Below are 20,364 nucleotides of genomic sequence, written 5' to 3' on the forward strand. Positions count from 1 at the left end.
AGCTGAGAGTTTGAGATGCTTTTTATTAATGATTATGAGCAAAACTGATCAACAGCAACCATCTGAATCAAAGTGAATTATGGGAGATGAAACTGCGTGAAGTCCCCTAAGCGGGTGATGATGTCATTAGTTTAGCTGTAGGCATCTTTCTCAGTCTGGGATTGGCTGGATGGAGCAGCCACTGGCAGTTCAGCGGTCAGTGCAGGCTGAACAGGCTCCGCCCCCGATGCACCTGGAAACCAAAGGAAAAAGAAAAGTCAGAAAGATGGTTTCCCTTACTCTCTGCTGCGTCACTGCTCTGAGCTGTGAGTCAAAGTTTACAATGATAATCCGATAAACTCTGTAAAGGTGAAGAAAAGTAGATTTAACAGGAAACAGGAAGATTTGAATCGAACAGAGCGCTGAACGAGGCGAAAGGACCTCAGGTGAGACAGCAGAGGAGCAAACTGAGGGCACAGGTGAAACCAGTAGAAACCAGTAGAAATCTCTGTCACCTGTCAGACTCGTCAGTTTGGGTGCCAGTTGGGTCCAGAAGGAGCAGGAGCTCTGACTCAAACCCCGCTGATGATGGAGGTTAGTGCTTAGCTCCAGGTAGGTGGGCGGAGCCTCTGAGGACAGCACTGGCTGCCAGCGGGGCAGAACTGACTCCGCCCACGATCGGGATGGGTTTGGGTTCCTGAGAGCAAAAAAAAAAATGAATAAATCGGCTCCAGACGCAGGACTCGGAGGTTCGAGCGTTAGCCTCACCCGCTCCGTATGAAGCTGGAGACGTAGGTCATCATGGCAAGAGAGAGGCGCCGATCAGAGGAGGCGAAGCGCTGAGAGCTCATTGGATGATGAGGTGTCCCGAAGGCGAGCTGAACATCCAGAGGAAGGTACACGTCGGCCCTGCAGACACACACAGGAGAGCCTTTTACACCCAACAGCCCCTCTGATGCAGACACAGTGTAGGTCACCATCATAACGCTGGGTGAGGTCTGCTGTGAGGAACGGATGGTCCAGGAAGTGACATCGAGGGTTTATCTGTACAACTCCGCCCTCCTTTCAAGTATGTTCTGTGTTAGAGGCGACGGATGAACATTGATGTTTAGCGTTGAGGTAGACACTGCGCACCTGTCGTGAGCGCTGGAGGCCGGTTGGTGGTACAGGAAGACGCTAGCTCTGTTCTCCGCCCAGTGCCTCGCCATCTGGAGCGTGGGACAGATGATGAACAGGTCTCTGCAAAGCAAACACATGAAAGCGTTCACCAGAAACACGACAACAGTGTGCGTGCGTGCGTGCGTGTGTGCGTGTCGGTTCTGACCTGGTGGCGTTGTTGAGCGCTCTGGAGAACAGGTTGTATCCAGCAGCTGAGGGACTGTGATCCAGCGAGTAGAACCACGCCGCCGCCTCCTTCAGCAGCTCATTTCCCGTGGCTCCGCCCAGCGAGCGGCTCAGAGCCTCGTAAAATGCCGTCTTGCTGTCAGCTCTGCCCTGCAGAGACTCAAAGTCCTGATGAAAATTATGCCGCCGTTACTTTCTTAAACTGAACCTCTTGAGTAGATTTACAGGTAGTTTAAGCGTGACCTCTGACCTTTATCTTGCGAGCACGGCTGATCAGACCATCGTGCTCTGATGTTCCCAGCAGCAGGTCCACTCTGTGGAAGGACGACCGAGAGACGGACTGACGGACCGGAGACCAGGACTGAAACGGCCCGCTGACCGCCAACAGCTGCGGGGCGAACACAGCGCAGGTGAGACACGTGACACGAGGACTTGCACCAGCGCAAACTGTCCGGGACGTCTACCTTTGTCTGAGCGGCGTTGAGCGTGTGGACAGATGACGCTCTGAGGCAGGCCGCGAGGTCAGAGGTCACACAGCCGAGCTCCTTGGCCAGATCGAGGGCCTGACGTCTGGAGGTGGACGGAGTCTGAACCAGTGATGGAGAAAACGCTGACCCGCCCTGCAGGAGGAGAAAAAAAGCGATGAAGAACTTTGAGGTTGGCTCGTGGTCATCGTTCCTCTTCAGAGCATCTGCTCCACTGCTGATAAAACAACTGTTAGTCTCCGCCTGCTGTCTGGAGGAAGGAAGGACGACTCGAGGTCTCACCATCAGCATCATCCTCTGGAACAGAGGACGAGACGAAGACAGGAGGTGAAGGCTGGTGATGTCAGCACCACCACGCTCCGCCCCCACCGTCACTCTGCTGTTGTCTCCGCCCATCAGCCAGATGTGGTCTTTGACCCAGCGCAGCGCTGCCTCCTGGTCCGAGAGGCCGTAGTTACCATGGAGACCAGACTCACCTGGAGAAAGGGGTGGACAGGAGGCCAGGTGAGTCATTTAGCGTGTACGTTTTTCTCTCTTTCTTTGTTTTTAAGTCACCTGTGCTCAGGAATCCCAGCGCCGCCGTCCGGTAACTCGCTGTTACCACGACGATATTACCCATAGCAGCGAGGATGGAGCCATCCAACAGTCCTGGGTTCTCATTGGCTGAAGGGTTGAAGAAGAAAACCAGGACTGGAACACGCCCCCTCTGGTTTAACAGCAAACAACAGAAAAAATGTGATCAAAGAAAATTAAACATGAATAAATGAAATAACGAGTGCGCTGAGTTTTCACCAGGTCAGCAGGAGTGAAGATGTTGAGGTAGAGACAGTCCTCACTGGAGGCTGCAGAGGCTACGTCACCAGGCTGGATGCAGCTGGGGCTGACGGGTGAAGAGATAAAGATGATCATTGATCGGGTTAATTCATATCTGGAATCTGCCGATGGACAATGCCACTTCCTGTACAGGTGAGGCCGCTGTTTTTCACTATATCCTGGTTGTGGGTGCCTTGGGTGACCACGTGCTGTAGGACAGGCGTTTGTGGTCACACGGGTAGTTACCGTGGTTTGGTGGCGTCCCAGGTTCCCATCCACTCAGCCGGCTGAGCTGCTTCAAAGCGGAGCGATCCTATTGGAGGACGAGCGTACGGGACTCCGAGGAACTGAACGACTGTCCTCCTGTCTGATGCCAGTGCTGTTTCCACGGCGACGCCTTGCAGCACCCCCTGGCCCGGGATAGAAACGGACGTCTGTGACAGCTCTGAGAAAACACCGCGTCTCAGGTACACCTGGGGGGCGGGCTCTCTCACGACCAGTCGACAGGAAGACGAGGCGGGGGATTCAGGGGCGGAGCTTAGGCCACAGACTATTGTGTCAGGGTACAGAACGCAGCGCGTGGCGGACTCCACCTCACTGAGTGACACAGCTGCACAAGACTCCGCCTCCTGGCAGGCTGATGGGAAGCAGAGCAGAGTCAGGATCTGACAGTGAGGTACACCAAAGAGTAGTTAAAAACCCCCACATATGGTTACCATGGAGACACCAGTCCCTGGTCATATCTCTGTCATCGGCGACATCACGGCTCACGTGGATGACATCATAGGTAGAGAGAGACGGGTCGACGAGGACTGAAGAGTCGGCGAGGAGACTCCAGTCGTCCAGCGAAACTGTGAAAAATACTCAGGGGTGAGCGATAAAAGAAGTAATGGCAGTACTTTAAGTACTTTTGACAGTATTACTGCGAGTATCTGCATGTGGGTGGAGTCTTACTGTTGGTTTTGGTCGGTGGCAGGCTGAACGGAGGACAGAGAGCAGGAGACGGACTCCACTGATTCACTGCAAAGCAGAACACAGCCTTTATTCACACAGAGCTTCGCCTCCTTCAGCCTCATGTTCAGATAAACTGAAGGCCTGCTGCCTTAAAGTGTGTGTGTGTGTGTGTGTGTGTGTGTGTGTGTGTGTGTGTGTGTGTGTGTGTGTGTGCGTGTGTGTGTGTGTTTTCAGTACCGGGTTTCTGGTACCAGCCAAAGGGGTCCGGTGTGGTCTTCACTGCTGATGGTCTGCAGTCCTGAGTCCTCCAGGTCGTCACGTCGTCTTCGCTGCAGGTCTGAACCCCGAGACTAATCAGAGCTAAACACACCACATCAGAGCCTCCTGCACACACACACACACACACACACACACACACACACACACACACACACACACACACACACACACACACACACACACACACCAGCGTTGATGTCCCTCATTTTGCCTGCTCTTTGCCGACGTTGTGCACAGAGTGGGTCTGACTGGTCTGACTCCACTGAGGTGAATAATTTACTGGATGCTCATCGTGTTATATTCAGTTTACTGAGGTCACAGACGGCTTAAGCTGTAAGACTTCTACAAAGTCATGTTGCAACCAGAAGAGTTACCGTTATAAAGCATGAAGATTAAAAAACAATGCTCATACAGCTTTATGGATACCTCTGGATTTGGTGTCACCGACAAAGCCGACGCCACGGCAGCAGGGATCCTCGTCGCAACGGCGCTCGCACTCCATGAACCTGCAGCAGATCCAACACACTGAGGTTTTACTATTTAAAGTATTTTCTGAAACCTTTCAACACGAGACCAAACACATTTTGTTGTGTGTGTGTGTGTGTGTGTGTGGGTTACCCCTCAGACAGCGGTGTGTTTTCTCCCAGGCTGACTCGGCTGCGTACAGAGTAAGAAACCATCTTCTTGAAGGAAACCCTCTCATAGAAGCTCTTCACTGGTCCAGACAGAGCGACTAAATGCACACACACACACACACACACACACACACACACACACACACACACACACACGGTGTTTAAAAACAGCAGGAGCAGCTATGAAGTCATGACAGTGACTCTCTGAGCTCCCCTCTTTACCCTTCTTGCTGTAGGTGTTGTTGGGCGCTCTGTCCAGCAGGGGGCTGCAGGGTCGTCTCAGAGGTTTATCGTAAGCTCCACAAACTCTGCTGTCCGGATACAACGAGCAGCTGAAGAAACCTGCCGAGTCCGCATCTCTGAGGTCAGCAACCGAGCACTGCGGCTCCTCGTCACAACCTGAAACCACACAGCGTCTCAGGACTGATGGAGGAAACCGCCGACGTGATGCCAGCGTGACCTGAAAGACTGAGGCAGCTGTCCCGACACAGGCACTAACCCGTCCGAGCATTTTTCAGGGGTTCCAGCGTATAAACAGCATGGCTAATGACCTCCACATGCAGAGAACTGAAGCTGCTACATTATTGGTCAATTGGACTTTTACAACAAGCAGAACCCAGAAAACCAGAATCTCCATTTTTGTATTCAGGACGAGAAGACAGTTTCACATACGCGTGAGACACCAGAGCTGTGCCTGCTGGGAGTTGTAGTTGTTCTTGTTGAGCCAGAAGGAGAGAGCGGGGAGCTTCCTCTGAGGATCCACGAGAACGTCGTCCTCAGACAGAGACGCAAACTTCAGCTGAACTGAAGCTGCAAACACAAACAGAGCCCATAAAAGCATCGGTGACACGTCGCCAACCATCCAACAGAAACTTCAGACTTTTGCTCTGTTTGTACAAACCGTCCAGAGGAGGGCTGAGCTCAGCTGCAGCACACGAAGAAGAACCAGAACCGCCGTCGGCCGAAGCTGCATCACAACAACAAACAAGCAGAACTGAGACAAACAGTGTCGTCAGCGAGTGACTTAAACAAATTATTTTAGCACATTTTTGAGTCTTTCTGAGAGAATAACAGTAAGTGACAGTCGCCTCAGTTTTATTTTGAAACTTTAGTTGTCCCTTCCTGTCTCATGGTTTCATTACTGGATAGCTCCTTGTGGTGGTCCTTTTTGATCTGAGAACTGATAATCATTTCTAATATCTGGTCTACCTGTTCCATAGGGGGCGCTCTTGAGCTTGTTTAAGTTTATTCAGCCATCACTGCTGTTTCAGTATATACATATGTATATACATAGTGGGCACTTTTCACAGCTTCACTGTTTCACAGATTTTTTTTGGTGCAATTTTGCACGTTTTTTTTTTTTTTTCACAGCACATTGTGTTTTGCGTCCTGATTGGCTGTAGACCATTGTCAATCAGTCTCATGCCGTGTCTCCTGTACAGTACAGAATCCACCCAGCTTGTCAAATTTACATAAATCTTTGCTAGCAGAAGACGACAAACACAACAGTGTCGACGTCAAAGGATTATAAGGCGCGTTAAGTGAAACCAAACAGCCACGTAAGTCAAACTTTGCTCAACTCGTTCAGTACTGCCAGTCTGGTCTTTTTTTCTTGCAGGTGTAAATAATTATTCTGGTGTAATTGTAGCCAGTTTCTCCCACAGCAGCTCTGCTTCCTCAGAGAGGAGCTCATCCTGCAGCTGGTTTATAGCCAGTCCTGCTCTGGAGATCTGCTGTGGCCTGTGGTTCACCCAGCTCACAGAATGAGGACCGCCTCTCTATCAGACACCCGACAGCAGAGCTGGAGAGACAGCTGATCATAGGTCTCTGTATGCATTTGTCATGAAGTGCTAAAATATGTCCTCTAACAGGTACCAGTGTTCAGGTAGATGGCTTGGAAGCTGATGATGGAGGCCTGATAGTCCTTCCTGTTCTTGCTGTCAGCTGGCAGAGCAGAATCAGCTGGAAGGAGGAAACAGGAAGTGCTTTAGTCGCGTGGTTACCTGTTTTATGAGTGACGGATTTTAGCCGTGACTTGATTTTTCTTACTGATGGTGAACTCCTGTCCTCCAAAGTCAAACACGAAGCTGCGCTGCTGCTCATTGTAGGTAAGCCCCGCCCCGCAAGTGCGTTTGGCCGCTCCCTGACCAATCACATCCCAGTCCCGGTCCCCGCACGTCAGCACTGATGGAGCTCTCAACCAGCCACAGAGTAGGGACCCTGACAGAGAGAAGACGACACGAGGCGCTCTCATTCATCAGCTATCACCTGTCCGTATCTCCATGGTCTCCATGGTAACATACCTCCCTCCAGGCTGTTCTGGTTGAGGATGAATCCGTCGCAGCAGGTGTCGCGGCTGCAGCCGTCCTGACAGAAACGATGAGCGTCGGAAAGAGAGGTCCGCCTGGAGGAGAACACCTGAGTCCTGAACACACCTGAGACCGCCTTCATCATCCTCATCCTCACAAAACTGTGCTGCTGCTGCGAGGAAAACTCTGCACCTGAAGCACACACACCAGACTGAGCACACAGGTACACACAGCTGCAGCACACCTCACATGGCTCTGATGATAGCAGTACCTTTCTTCCTGATGACCAGCAGATCTGAAGCTCCGCCCCTCACTCTCAGATAGCAGCTTAGCGAATCAAACAGCTCAGCCTGAGCATTACCCAGAAAACCTCTGGCCTAAAAAAAATTTGTGTTTATTTATGTAAATCTGTTATTTCTAAGGATGTGTGTTTATGTGTGTGTGCAGGTGTGTGTAGGTGTGTACCTGCTGGGAGGTGTTGCAGTGTGTGTTCAGGCTGTGTGTGCTGTACAGTTCACACTGAGTCTGGCTGTTGAACAGCGCCACATGGTGGCAGGAAGGCTGTGCTGCACACGCTGTGAGAGAAACAGCAGCAGTGTTGATGAGTTTTTACACCACAAACCAAAAATCCTCCAGAGTTACAGGTCAGATCGCTGAGGCTGGATCCAGAGCAGGAAAATAAGAGACACGTGCATTACCCCGGACACAGGCAGGGAGGTCAGAGGTCATCGTCTGCAGCACTTCAGCATCTGCAGCTCCAACAATCAGGTCTGATGTGGGAACAGCTTGAAACCTGCTGAGGACTGCAACACGCAACACACACACACACACACACACACACACACACACACACACACACACACACACACTAAAGAGAACGCTCAAAAACAAACTTGTGAACAGCTGCTCTCTGATTGGCTGCTACATCTTCACCTGAGCACTCGTCATCAGTCAGAACCTTGTCACTGCTGCTCCACTCGAGCTCCACCCCCTCGCTGTTGAAGCACCTCCACCTGCCCGCGAGGACATCCGGCTGCGCTGGCAGGAAGTCACCTCGCTGCGAACACCGCAGGCCCCGCCTCTGGCACTCGGTCACACCTGATGCACGCATACACAAACACAAAGTGTTCGACACTCACGCGTCTCTCTATTAAGGTTTGATGGTCAGACTTAAGAGATCTTTAACGAGTTTGTAAAACATGCAGTTTTCAATACTTTTAGAATAAAATGACAGAAATATTTCGAGCCATCTGAGGAAGATAGAATGAAACATGAATATAATAAACACATTAACAGGAAGTGGCTTCATGATGTAGTTTAAACTTTCGCCTAAAACACGAAATCTCCCGGTTTGGTTTCAGTCACGTAATAAATGAATCCTGGTTTAAAAACACTCACATTCCTTGACAGATGATGCTCCAGCAGGTGACGACCCTGTGGGACACCTGTTGCAGAAGTCCCGCCCCTCTTCGTCCTGATAGGTCCCCTGAAGACACAGATGACACACCCCCTCCTGGGAGAAACTGCCAGCAGGACAAACGACTGGAAACAGAGAAACTAGACTGAGTTACGGGACAAACAGACGACTGCAGAGACGGGGGGGGGGGGGGCACACCTCTTACCGAGCTCCAGGTGAAGACACACCTGATTTTATTCTGATATAAGCCACAAGGATCAAACGTGGCTCAAACTATGGGCACCAAAGTTTGAGTGAAGGAGATCCCACACTCTGAAACACTCTGCGGTCCAGAGTCTGGATGTCTGAGCTGAACAAAGACTCACCACAGCCCTCGCTGTCGCTGTCCAGATGGTAACCACGGGAACAGCCGAAGCTCGGTGTAGTCACAGAAACCAGTTTGGGCTCTGATGACAACACGGAGCGCAGAATTCCCTGAAGTCCCTCCAGAAGTCTGGATTCATTCAGGAAGACACCTGCAATAATAAAAATAAACTCAAAATGTAATTTTATGAGAAAAAAGTTTTCTAGAATAAAACCAAATTTGTAGCCATTTAAACGATTTCACTCATTGTGCTAAACTTTAGACCCTGTGATGCCATCAAAGGTCGTAACAGGTCAACAGGTCGTTGAATTGAAATTTAAATACTCGATGAGCTAAAAAGTTTCCAGTGGATGTCTCCGTCTTATTTACATGCTTTTATTCTTGGGCTCAACTAGAGCAGCTTTGCATCGTCCTCGATTTGAAATGAGCTGTTTAAGCTCCTCCCAACTGTCTCCTGATTGGCTATTAAATGTAAACGTCAGGGTTGAAAAGAATATGAGTTTGACCTCTGCGCTAAAAAAAACAGTGAAATCATGTGAAAGTCCAAAAACAAATGGGTCACAGTGGTTATGGCCATCTTTTGTATACAGTCTATGGTCTGCTCACCAACGTCATGGAGGTCTGGGAGGTCAGAGGTCGGGAGGTCATAGAGAGCAGCGCTCCATCTCACCATCAACCTCAGCGAGTCGTCACCGTCACACTGCAGAGTCACCGAGGAGTCGTCACATAGCGACACAGCGCGGCCTGATGAGGGAAGCTACACACACACACACACACACCTGCATCACCAACACTAGAGAAAATGAATATACAGACTGTAAACAGTCAGTATTAGGAAAAGAAGGCATGGTGCAGGTAAGGTCACCTGTGCAGAACAGAGCCCCCTGCTGGTCATTGTGTTGAACAGCAGAGACTGTAACCGGCTGATCTGAGAGCAGGCCGAGGGCAACACCCAGAGCTGCGTGGAGGACACGGACTGCGGAGGCCGAGAGACTGAACAACAGAATAAAGGTTGATTTTAAAAAGAGCAAAATAGAAAACGGGTTTGCTTAAAAGCAGTGTAGCCCTTCAAGGGGGTCAGAGGTCAGGCGTCTCACTTTGACAGGCTCCGCTCAGCGGCTTCTGGTCTCCATCCCATCTCCGACTCGCAGTCTCACACAGGAAACTGCTGATAGCAAGTGAGTTCTGGTAGCCATGGTAACAAGCAAGGTCACAGCTCTGGCGTCCATCAGCTGGTGGGCGGCACACCAGCGCACCATGGGTAATGATGGGGGCGGGGCACAGAGGACCTGGAGAAGGCATATACCATCAGAGCCAAGCCACTTCTTGTTGATCCTACGGTTACTGTGATAGTAACAATTCACCCAGAGGGCGCTGATGAGCTGCGAGTGAGGTTCATCAACACAAACTGACACAGGAAGGAAATGCACCATCCCGCCACAGAGCTTAGCTAGTTCTTACGGTCACATGATGGCGTGCGGCCTGTCTGTCGAGATGTTCTCGTCCCGCCCACTTCTTGTCCATTCTCGGAGACACACCAGCAGGAAGTGACATCACACTGAAGAGGAGCGAAGGAGCCATCAGGGCGACACTGGAGTCCTTGTAGCTGACACCAGCTGGGACCTGAACGCACCACACAGTTTGCAGCGTTAAACAAGACAGTGAATGCATCACTAAGAGGAGTGTGTGTGTGTGTGTGTGTGTGTGTGTACATGTCAGCTGTCCTGTTGCGTTTGGTGTTGCCGTTTGTATCGTCCCTCCAGTCAGAGGGTTCACACACCAGCCTGCAGCGCCCCCTGTCTGCAGCACCGAGAAACGACCGTCCTGAAACAAACATGCACACACACACACACACACACACACACACACACACACACACACACACACACAGAGTTTAGATGGTTACAGTTAGAGCTTATTTATTTATATAGCACATTTAATCACAACAGGAACGTTGACCAAAGTGCTGCACAAGAATACAACATACCTAATAAAATAACACCAAATATGAATTAACAAATAACTCTCATGCTGTATTAAAAGCCAGTAAATAAAAATGTGTTTTCAGATAAGAGTAAGAGCCCTCAGATGAAATCCAACTTTATCTAAGTAAAGGCAGTTTGAGCAGCTGAAGGTTGGAAAACACTGAAAGCTACTTTCAGCTGCTCTCCTGCCACACATGTCAGCTCCACATCTTTGATTTTGTTTTCACCGGACGCCCTTCCTGACAACACCCCAACGAGGATTTGAGTCTCCGGCTGGAATCCAACCAGAAAGTATTTTTCTTGGTTTGTTTCTCTACAAAAGTCATATTCAGTGGTTTCAGTGGTTTCACTGGTCTTTACGCCCCACCTGCAGCAGCTCTGTTGTTCTCATCAGAATCTCACAGTTGCTGAGACAGATGTGACAAAGTTTAATCCCTGTCAGCTTGCTGGGAAAAGGGTGTATGCATGTTTGTGGGCTAATACCTGCTCACAGGTTGGGTGGTAAGGTGAGGAAGTGGTGATGTCAGAGCCTTTCATCCAACCGGAGAGCAGGGAGCGAGCCTTTGCTCTCTGACAGCGAGTCAAACCTGCAGGGAAACAAACACACAAAGGTTATGATTGCAACAAAGACTGAGGTGGATAAGTGAACTTTGTGTGTGTGTGTGTGTGTGTGTGTGTGTGTGTGTGTGTGTGTGTGTGTGTGTGTGTGTGTGTGTGTGTGTGTGTGTGTCTGTCTTACATTTGGGCAGGCTGAGCGAGCGGCTGGTCAGAGAATCAGAGATGTACTGTCCGTCTTCATCGACACACCAACACTGACCTGAAAAACACATTTATTCTGTAAAAAAGTGTGTGTGTGTGTGTGTGTGTGTGTGTGTCAGAGAGACAGACCTGTGCTGTGGTAACACTGCGTGAGCAGCCAGCGTCCGTCGGCGTCACACTGAGGAGTAAACGGCTGGTACGAGCGGCGCTGACGAGGCAGCAGCATCTGAACAGCTGAGCAGGAAGAAGACCAGCGTCAGTGCGACGACACGAAGGTGGGACACGCCTCTTTGTTTATTCAGATAATTAAGGAAAATGTGCTCGAGGAACGTTTTCTCTGTCTTTCAGCTCTTTGTCATTTTGTTCATCTGGATCCTTTGAGGCCTTTTTTAAAATTGTGCTTGTGTGACTCTCGGTGTGACCCGAAACTCTGGCTGATTGGGACCCACACCCAGTTACACACCTTGGCTCAGGCGACTAGAGGATCATCAGGGGTCCTTTTGTCCCTCTGTGGGGGGAAACTCCCACTAGGTTTAAATCTGGGACTCTCCACCATTTGACCTTAGAACTGAAGAAGCTTCTCGGATGAGAGGTGAAACGTCTTCAAGCAACTTAAAGAAGTCCAGACGCTTTTCTTTGCAAGCTCCTTTGACTTGTGTGACTCTCGTTTAACCCTGGAGAACCAATGGGGTCGGCTCCAGGGTTAAAAACCTGCACAAGGTTCAGGTCCAGTTAGAATTTTTCTTTTGTTTTGTTGTTTTAGTGCCTTGAGAACAGTTCCTGGGACTACAGGAAGCACGACCGTAACTACATTTTTATTCCACAATAAAAGTATTTTTATATATTGATTTAAATCCTTTTGAAAGTCTGTGACTCACTGGAGAAAGCAGCCAATCGCAGAGCAGCTCTGGGGCGCCTCAGTAGCGTCTCAGAAACTTGCAGCTCCTCCTCTGATTGGCTGATCTGGAGTTCCTCACGGGTCAGACGCAGACCTTCGGCCAGTAGGAATCCATATCCCAGAGGGATGTGGGAGGAGTTAGAGAGCGAGACGATGCTCTTCACTTCTTGTCTGAAGGTCTCGACCTCGGCCGACGCCTGCGAGCACCGACCTGCAGAGACGACAACAGACTCGTCCAGACGGTGGAGGACAAAAACTGCCAAAATCATAACTCATCAAATAAATGTATGTCACATGACCTAAAAATGACTTTTTATCACCTTAGTGCGACATAAGTTGACATTTACTTTTATTTATCTTTGTTTTCATTTATAGAACATTTATCGTTTATAAATATGTTTGTATTTCTGTATTTTTTCACTGTTTTGTATTTATTTTTTAAAACATTCTTTTTTCTTTTTGCCTGATTTGCAACAAACGTATCGACAGACATGTCGTTCAGTCAGACGACAGCGAGAGAGATGAAGCGCCGAGTTAAAATAACTGTAACCGCCTGACTGTGAGTCAGGAAATTTAAACAATCCAAGAAAGAAAGAAAGAAAATTCACGTGAAAGACAAAGTTCATTAAGCACAAAAACAATTTGTCACATAAATGAATGAAACAGTTTATGTTTAATGTCCCAAAATTGAGGCTGAACTTTGGGTCTGATTGGACTCAGGCGTCAGGTTCGATCTGACCTGCAGAGGATCGAAGCGTCTCTGCTTTTCTCTCTGGACCTGAAACGAAACAACAGAGCATCCTGTAACTTTGTGAACACAAAGTATAAAATACAAAAAACCCAAAACAAGACAAAACCGGATCTTTACAGAAGAACTACTTATAGTTTAGAACTGCTGCAATCTGAGTTTTTTCAAGGTAAAACTCTTGAAGCACTGCTGGAGGAAAAAGCGAGTCCGTGGTTACAGCGTCCGTGCCGCACAGCAGCTGCTCAGAATTCAATCTGATGATGAGCGAGTGTTTAATGATCGCCTGCTGCTTTTACGCTTCTTCTTGCACTTTAAAAAGATTTATTTTTATTCCTGTTTTTTTATTCCAACATAAAAAATACAAATATCTCTGAGCTGAAATATTTCTGAGTCTTACAGGTAACAGCGCCCCCTGCTGGCCCGACAGTCATTGTCTTCCCCTCAGTGTCCACGCAGAAACACCGTGAGCCGACGCACTGCAGCGGCAGGAAGTCTCCATCCCGCGAGCACGCTGGGATGTGGATTTCAGCACTGGCCGCCATGTTCGATCTCACCTCGAGGGCCGCCGCCCGCGCTCTCTCACAGGGGGACGGACAGCGAGGTCGTCGAGTGACGGTCCGAGACCCCTTCACCTCCCGCCCCTGAGGGTCAACACACCAACACTCTGCACCCTGACACTGGACCTCCTGGAAAGCACCGCTCTGTGTGCAGCTGGGAACAAAGATGGCCGCCAGGTCATCGTCATCATCCGTGGAGCAGGAGCGCAGCAGAGGAGTGAGGACCTGGAAAATATCAACATTTTTAAGTGATGATGGAGAGAAACTAGATGCGCACGAGTCAACAGAAGATGATGGGATGAACTGGATCGGCAGGTTAGACGCTGATGTTGTTCCAGCTGCTCTTTAAAAGCAGAACCAGGCAGGATGTTCAGGTGTGTGTCACAAATGCACGGCAGCGTAAAAACGTCACCTGTTCCACGGAGGCAGACTGAGAGCTGCTGAGACCCGTCAGCGTCTGCTGGAGGGTGGAGAGGAAGGCGGGGTCCTCCAGGGCTCTGCTGACAGATTGGACCAGGTCCTGGTTCCTCTGCAGGCGGACAGCGAGGCTCTGAGAGGATGGCGGGTCCAGACTGAGAGCTCCCCGAGATCCCACCGCCCCACTGAAGTTGAAAGCTGCTGCGTTTTTCAGGAACTTCCCTCCGAACAGATTCTCCTGGAAGCGCCGGGGGGAGGAGCGAGTCAGAGCCTGCAGAGCCCCGCCCACAGAGGGGAACAGGCCATGCAGGACTTTGACCAGCTGAGACAGAAAAGAGGTGGGGTCAGAGTCCACTGGGAGGAGGTCCCTGAGAGGCTGGAGGAGGGAGAGACAGGAGGCTGGAGGGCTACCAGAGGAGGCCTGAAAAGGAGGCTCAACGGGACCAGAGAAGAGACGGGACAGAGCCAGACGGCGCTGAGAGCGGCAGTCGGCCGGACCTGAACCTGGAGGAGGAGAAAAGATAAACGAGATAAGGCATCAGGAGCTCTGAAGACAGATGCAGAAACTGAGACAAATGAGAAGAAGTGTAAGAAAAATTTGGACACAGAGCTCAAACACTCACTGCAGGTCAGGGAGTCTCCGTGCTGCCGAGTCCCAGGAAGCTCTCTCCCCGCAGGGTCAACGCACCAGCACTGCCCCCCCTGCTGGCACTGTTTGGAGGCGAAGGCTCCTCCGCTCTCACAGGATGGGATGAATACGCTGTTCGCCTCCATCGCTGCTCGCCGCTCCTCCTCACAGGGAGATGGGCCTGAGACAGAGAGCAGGATGGGTGGAGGTCACATACGTGTTTAGACCAGTGTTATCTGATCCAGCCGTCACCTCCTTCTACACTTTTTAAAACGAGATGATGCACGAACAGCAAACTTTCCATGAAGCCGTTCCATTCTACCTCCAACACTGCCAGTGGAGGAGGAAAGCTCTGATATCGCAGCAAGGTGTTTGTCCAGGTGCAACAATGGCCTGACCTCCACAACAACATGAAACACTCGCCTGACTTACACAGTTGGACACGTCACAGTTAACCTACAATAAAACTACTTTAAACTAAATCACAGTCCAAACCAATCCAGCTAACCCAACCAGCTTTGACCAGGGTCTCCACCGTACAGCAGCCATAACTCAGTTTGAAAAGATTGAACCAGCAGGAGACGTTTTTCTAAATAATTTTACATCTGAAGTGTCCGGTGAGGGCGAGGCGGACTCCCAGCATCCTCCTCTGCAGGACTCGGTAGATGTTGGTTTGAGAGAAGGAGTGACCGGAGCGAAGACCAGAGAACGCCGAGTCGTACACCTCAGACAGGAGGAGCTCCACACCTGGGCAGAAAGAGCACACCTTCATCACAGTCACCGCTGTTATCATCATCATCCTTACGGACCTGATGATTCTGTCTGATGAAGATTTTCTTGATGAATAAATACATTTTGTTAGTTTGAGTGTGTACCTGTGTTCTCCAGCTCTCGGCCTCGGCTGTCTGAGCAGAAGCAGTAGGAGGAAACCAGCGGGAAAAACTTCCTGAAGCTGCTGAACGTCTCAAAGGCTTCTGGAAACCTGAAACAACAAACACACTCACAGCACCACTTCCTGTTTTATTTTGAAATCTTTGTTTTGCTGCACAGGGGGCTTTAATTCCACCAGTTGTTCTTTTCACCACCAGTTTTCTGCACCACCCGTCACTCTGCTTTCCCATGTTTTCATGTTTGGCTTTGTTTCCCTCACTGTCCCGTTATGATCTTTTATATGCACTATATGACCTCAGACATGGATTCAAGGGTTTTCTGCTCTCTACTGTCTGACTTGTCTCACACTGTTGGTGTAGACATGAGGACACGACTTCAATAAAACCATCACTGATCCTTTAACCACAGCAGGAAACATTCTTTCAAAAGGATTAATGTTGCTAACAGGAGTTCAGCTCACAAGATCACTTAAAGTTTAATGAAATAAACAAAAGCAGCTGCAGGACCAGCTAAAGCTCCGCCTGCAGGTCGCAGGAGATCCAGTCCAAAAGCATGATGACGTCAGCAGCTGCTGCTTTCAGTTTAAACGCCAACCTTCAACGTTAATTTTGAACTAGTGTCACGTCTTCAAAGCCGCAGCAACAGGACGCTCATTGTTACTGTACCTATAATATTTACATAATAATCATCTTTACATATTTATGTTTCATATTTACAGAGATGACAAAAACATGAAACTGATCAAATGTGGAAAGAAGCCAAGACAACTGCACAGGCGCACAAGCTCCGCCCTCACCCAGCGCCCGCCTCCTGGTCCTTTCTGGCTCTGATGGAAGCATCATTTCCAAAATCTCATCAAGTTTTATTCAATAAGAACTAAAACAGCGACTGAGACCATAAACTCATCAGGAGGATGAGTGAGGTCACAGATCATGTGACCAGTCGGCTCATCACTGTTTACAGAGCCAGACTTAAAATGCTTCCAGGCATCATCGCATTTGTGTGAAGGTGCAGGCAGGTGTGCGGGCAGGTGTGCAGGCAGGTACGTTACCTGTTGAAGGCGTGCAGCAGGTCCAGCTCTGTTCTGTCTGTGGTGTTGATGAATTGACACTGGACCGGGAGGAAGCTGCCATCTTCAGCACACTGAGGAGGAGAAGACGACCTGGAGGAGCTGTGAAGGAGCCGCCTGGACCTCACTTCACAGCCGCCGGGACCTGAAGGTCAGAGGTCAGCAGGTCGATGAGTCTGATGATCTCAGACAATCCAGCAAACGCAGTTTAACAGAAATCAGAGCAGGAGGCGGGAGGAGGAGACAGAGTAACAGGTTTGTATAAGCTGGTAAGTTAAAAACTTGGTGTTCAGATAAACAAAGATTAGCCACATGCACCACGTGCTTTAAACTTCATTCCAGCTTCCAGTGAAGAGAGAAAACAGCCCACAGAGCTCCAGCAACACCCGAACACTCAGAGCTGCAGCGCTAAGCAGCCGATTTCACACCCACTCTGGAAAACTTACAGCGGCGGGGCCTCCCGTCTTGTCTGGTCCCGTAGAGCTCCATGCCGTCCTGATCCACACACCAGCACTGCCCCCTGCTGGAGTCACACTGAACTGGCTCAAAGAGGCCTGAAGGCGAACACCGCAGGACGGCCTGCAGCTGGCAGGGAGACGGGCCTGCGCACACAGACTCGCGTTACTGTTCCTCCTCCTAACTTCTTGTTCTTGGTGTCTTGTATGCTCTTTTGTTCCACTGACTGCTTCTCTGAATGGAGATCCGTGAATTTCTTATTCTTCATCTTCTGTTTTTATTTATATAGATTGAAATTTTTATAAAGTGTCAATTTTAACTGCGATAATAGCAAAATAGCTCATCCTACATAAACTCTGCTATTTTAAATTTGTTTTATGTCGCATACCGCTTGCTCTTATGTTGCTTTTATTATTCTGCTGTGTTGTTGAGTGTTCTGAAAGGCACAAATAAAATGTATTATTATTAAAAAAGAAAAAAAAGGAGAAGAAAGCAGGATATTATTAAGAAAAATGTGTTTAGGATTGTAAATTTGTGTATATAAAATCTAAATGTCCTTTAATCCTTTAATGATTATAAATAAAAGATTCTCAGAGCTTCATTTTCCTGAAGGTAAATATTGAAATATGCAAGAAAAAACACGTTAAGAAAGATTACAGTAATGTTTAAGCTACTTATGTTTATTTTTATATGAATGAGCAATTTTCAAAAGTATGACGTAATTTGTTTTATTATTATTTCTATACTTTCCTACTTTATAGCTTATTTGGGCCTGTCTGTGCTGTTATATGTTCATTTATTTTCCACACAATTATAATTATTACCATCATACATCTCCAGCACGAGAATTAAACGTGATGTTAAGAGCAGAGAAGAAGGTTCACAGCTGATTTCCAGACTTCCTGCATCATGTGATCTGTGATGTCAGACGTGTGTGTTTTGAGTGTTTCTCACAATGAGGAGCTGAGCCGCTGGTTCGAGTCCCAGTGACCTCCTGACCTTCAGTGTCGACACACCAACACTCCTGACCCCGCCCACTGCACTGCACAGGTCTACACACACACACACACACACACACACACACACACACACACACACACACACACAGACACACACACAGACACACACACACACACACAGACACACACAGACACACACACACAGACACACACAGACACGCACACACACACACACACGCACACAGACACACACGCACACAGACACACACAGACACACACACAGACACACACAGACACACAGACACACACACACACACACACAGACACACACACACACACACACACACACGCACACGCACGCACACGCACACACACACACACACACACACACACACAGACACACACACACACACACGCACAGACACACACACACACACACACACACACACACACACACACACACAGACACACACAGACACACACACACACACACACACGCACACACAGACACACAGACACACACGCACAGACACACACACACGCACACACACACACACACACACACACACACACAGACACACACACACACGCACACACAGACACACAGACACGCACACACAGACACACAGACACGCACACACAGACACACAGACACACACACACGCACACACAGACACACAGACACACACACACAGACACAGACACAGACACACACACAGACACGCACACACACACACACAGACACACACACACACACAGACACACACACAGACACACACACGCACACACGCACACACAGAAACTGTTAATCTGGCTGGTAAAAATAAAACGTTTGAGGCTGTTCGTGCTTCATAAGTTGAACTTTTTAAATATTATGAGCGTTCATATTGTGGCTCAGAGGTGCTGCTGATATTTCTTCATCACGATTATAAAAAAACCAAATCCAGCACCTGAAGCTGCCGTCCTCAGTGCAGTGAGGGATCTCATCTCGCTCTTTGGCAACAGCGACGCCTCTCAGCAGCTCACATCGGCTCAGTGTCTCTGACTCCAGCTGGTACTCTGAACAACGACAGGAAACATCGTCATCAATAAACAGCAACAGGAAGGACAGAGGAGCGCCTTCAGCAGCGCCGTCTGTCCAACCGTGACGGGGACGACGTGCAAAACAGGGAAAATGCTAAAAACACAGAAGAAGGCTTTAAGTGGATTTGCCTGAACTTTGATTACAGTTCACCTGAAAAATAATTTGAGGTGAAAATCTGCCACAGCCTGGTTCTGATAGAGGTTAACAGAAGGAAGGAGCTGTGCTGAAAGCCAGAAGCAGAGAGTTACTGCAGTCGTCCACATCTCGCTAACAACCGGCTCTCTGCTGTTCACTGTCAGTAACACTAAACCTTGTGTTCTGTAACAGCCATAAACACTGATTTAAACGTTGATAAACGAGCACCTGCAGCAGGTGAGACTGCTGGATCCACAGTCTGATTAAAAGGTGGATCTGATTTTTGGTAGAATACGTCCTTTTGGACAGTTCAGCTGTGCCCGTCTGTCCTTAAAATCTAATCTCAGTTTCACCTCCCTCAGTTTTAACTTTAAAATGTCATTCTGTCCAAACTGAATACAACAATGATCTTCAGTAGGAACCAAAGCAGAGCTGTGAGCAGGAAACTAATGCAGGTATAAAAAAATAGCACCATTAGTGCACCTTAAACAAAACTCTAATGAAATCTGAGCACAGCGGCAGACTCACCACTGACAAGTTCAGGTGTGCTTACCTGAAGCTTTGCCCTGCAGCAGCGCGGGGCAGCAGACCAGGATGCAGGCAATGCGGAGCAGCCGGGCCATCGTCTGCGTGGTGACAGACTGAGGTTCGCTGCCTCCTTATAAAGCTGCACAGCTGCTGAGTCACCGTGAGGAGGCCCTGCTGAAAAACACTTCTTCATCCATCGGCGTGGAACCAGGAGTGCTCGACTCCAAGTCAGGAGGCGAGCGGCGAGCCGTGAAGCCTTCTGATTGGATGAGAGGAGCTCTACAACTGGTGGCTCCGCCCTCATTGTGATGGTTTTTGATTCAGTTTGTGAACAGCCAACACCAAAAACCCGTCTCCACTTTTGTTAAAGTTATCTGTATAAATTATATCACAGAATTCAATAAAACGCAGACAAACACTGACGCTGGACACAAACACAGCACCAGCAACGCACAAAACACTTTCAGCTTTTATTGAGACAGACAGCAGAGGGAGGACAGCTGTCCTCTCTGCTGTCTGTCTCAGGAGTCAGGACAGAGTCAGCCCAGCACCTCTAACAGCCGCACCGGGTTCTAGTTAATAATAATACAAATCTTTGTATGTGCGTTTACTGCACTTTTGTCTCTCTTGTGGTTTATGAGAGTGAAGCTGATCGTGGATTAAAAACTGGA

The 20,364-nt window shown here is 49.1% G+C and overlaps 1 protein-coding gene across 4 annotated transcripts in view; it reads right to left on the reverse strand.

The window, feature by feature from the left end:
* Positions 1-20: 20 nt before the first annotated feature.
* tg (thyroglobulin) overlaps positions 21-20,364 on the reverse strand; it is a 33,665-nt gene continuing 13,321 nt past the window's right edge. For all 4 annotated transcript variants that reach the window (XM_026184395.1, XM_026184394.1, XM_026184396.1 and 1 more), the window contains 48 exons: positions 19,719-20,067; positions 18,897-19,005; positions 17,942-18,039; positions 16,978-17,133; positions 16,514-16,676; positions 15,447-15,553; positions 15,175-15,318; positions 14,567-14,752; positions 13,939-14,447; positions 13,367-13,751; positions 12,961-12,999; positions 12,202-12,432; positions 11,453-11,557; positions 11,304-11,381; positions 11,048-11,151; positions 10,292-10,403; positions 10,041-10,202; positions 9,677-9,868; positions 9,445-9,572; positions 9,186-9,336; positions 8,581-8,730; positions 8,197-8,340; positions 7,732-7,896; positions 7,497-7,601; positions 7,264-7,373; positions 7,070-7,175; positions 6,793-6,990; positions 6,539-6,709; positions 6,365-6,451; positions 5,391-5,456; positions 5,162-5,299; positions 4,712-4,888; positions 4,473-4,587; positions 4,281-4,360; positions 3,813-3,959; positions 3,576-3,641; positions 3,338-3,472; positions 2,868-3,258; positions 2,601-2,688; positions 2,364-2,514; positions 2,091-2,284; positions 1,788-1,943; positions 1,574-1,711; positions 1,304-1,491; positions 1,114-1,218; positions 748-888; positions 495-676; positions 21-232 (listed from right to left, as the gene is read on the reverse strand). In XM_026184395.1, the coding sequence (XP_026040180.1) occupies positions 132-232; positions 495-676; positions 748-888; positions 1,114-1,218; positions 1,304-1,491; positions 1,574-1,711; positions 1,788-1,943; positions 2,091-2,284; positions 2,364-2,514; positions 2,601-2,688; positions 2,868-3,258; positions 3,338-3,472; positions 3,576-3,641; positions 3,813-3,959; positions 4,281-4,360; positions 4,473-4,587; positions 4,712-4,888; positions 5,162-5,299; positions 5,391-5,456; positions 6,365-6,451; positions 6,539-6,709; positions 6,793-6,990; positions 7,070-7,175; positions 7,264-7,373; positions 7,497-7,601; positions 7,732-7,896; positions 8,197-8,340; positions 8,581-8,730; positions 9,186-9,336; positions 9,445-9,572; positions 9,677-9,868; positions 10,041-10,202; positions 10,292-10,403; positions 11,048-11,151; positions 11,304-11,381; positions 11,453-11,557; positions 12,202-12,432; positions 12,961-12,999; positions 13,367-13,751; positions 13,939-14,447; positions 14,567-14,752; positions 15,175-15,318; positions 15,447-15,553; positions 16,514-16,676; positions 16,978-17,133; positions 17,942-18,039; positions 18,897-19,005; positions 19,719-19,788 (7,224 nt within the window). In that variant the 5' untranslated portion in view covers positions 19,789-20,067 and the 3' untranslated portion in view covers positions 21-131. The remainder of the gene's footprint in view (positions 233-494; positions 677-747; positions 889-1,113; positions 1,219-1,303; positions 1,492-1,573; positions 1,712-1,787; positions 1,944-2,090; positions 2,285-2,363; positions 2,515-2,600; positions 2,689-2,867; positions 3,259-3,337; positions 3,473-3,575; positions 3,642-3,812; positions 3,960-4,280; positions 4,361-4,472; positions 4,588-4,711; positions 4,889-5,161; positions 5,300-5,390; positions 5,457-6,364; positions 6,452-6,538; positions 6,710-6,792; positions 6,991-7,069; positions 7,176-7,263; positions 7,374-7,496; positions 7,602-7,731; positions 7,897-8,196; positions 8,341-8,580; positions 8,731-9,185; positions 9,337-9,444; positions 9,573-9,676; positions 9,869-10,040; positions 10,203-10,291; positions 10,404-11,047; positions 11,152-11,303; positions 11,382-11,452; positions 11,558-12,201; positions 12,433-12,960; positions 13,000-13,366; positions 13,752-13,938; positions 14,448-14,566; positions 14,753-15,174; positions 15,319-15,446; positions 15,554-16,513; positions 16,677-16,977; positions 17,134-17,941; positions 18,040-18,896; positions 19,006-19,718; positions 20,068-20,364) is intronic.

This window comes from Astatotilapia calliptera, chromosome 11 (genome assembly GCF_900246225.1).
Source record: "Astatotilapia calliptera chromosome 11, fAstCal1.2, whole genome shotgun sequence".
Lineage (NCBI taxonomy): Eukaryota > Metazoa > Chordata > Actinopteri > Cichliformes > Cichlidae > Astatotilapia > Astatotilapia calliptera.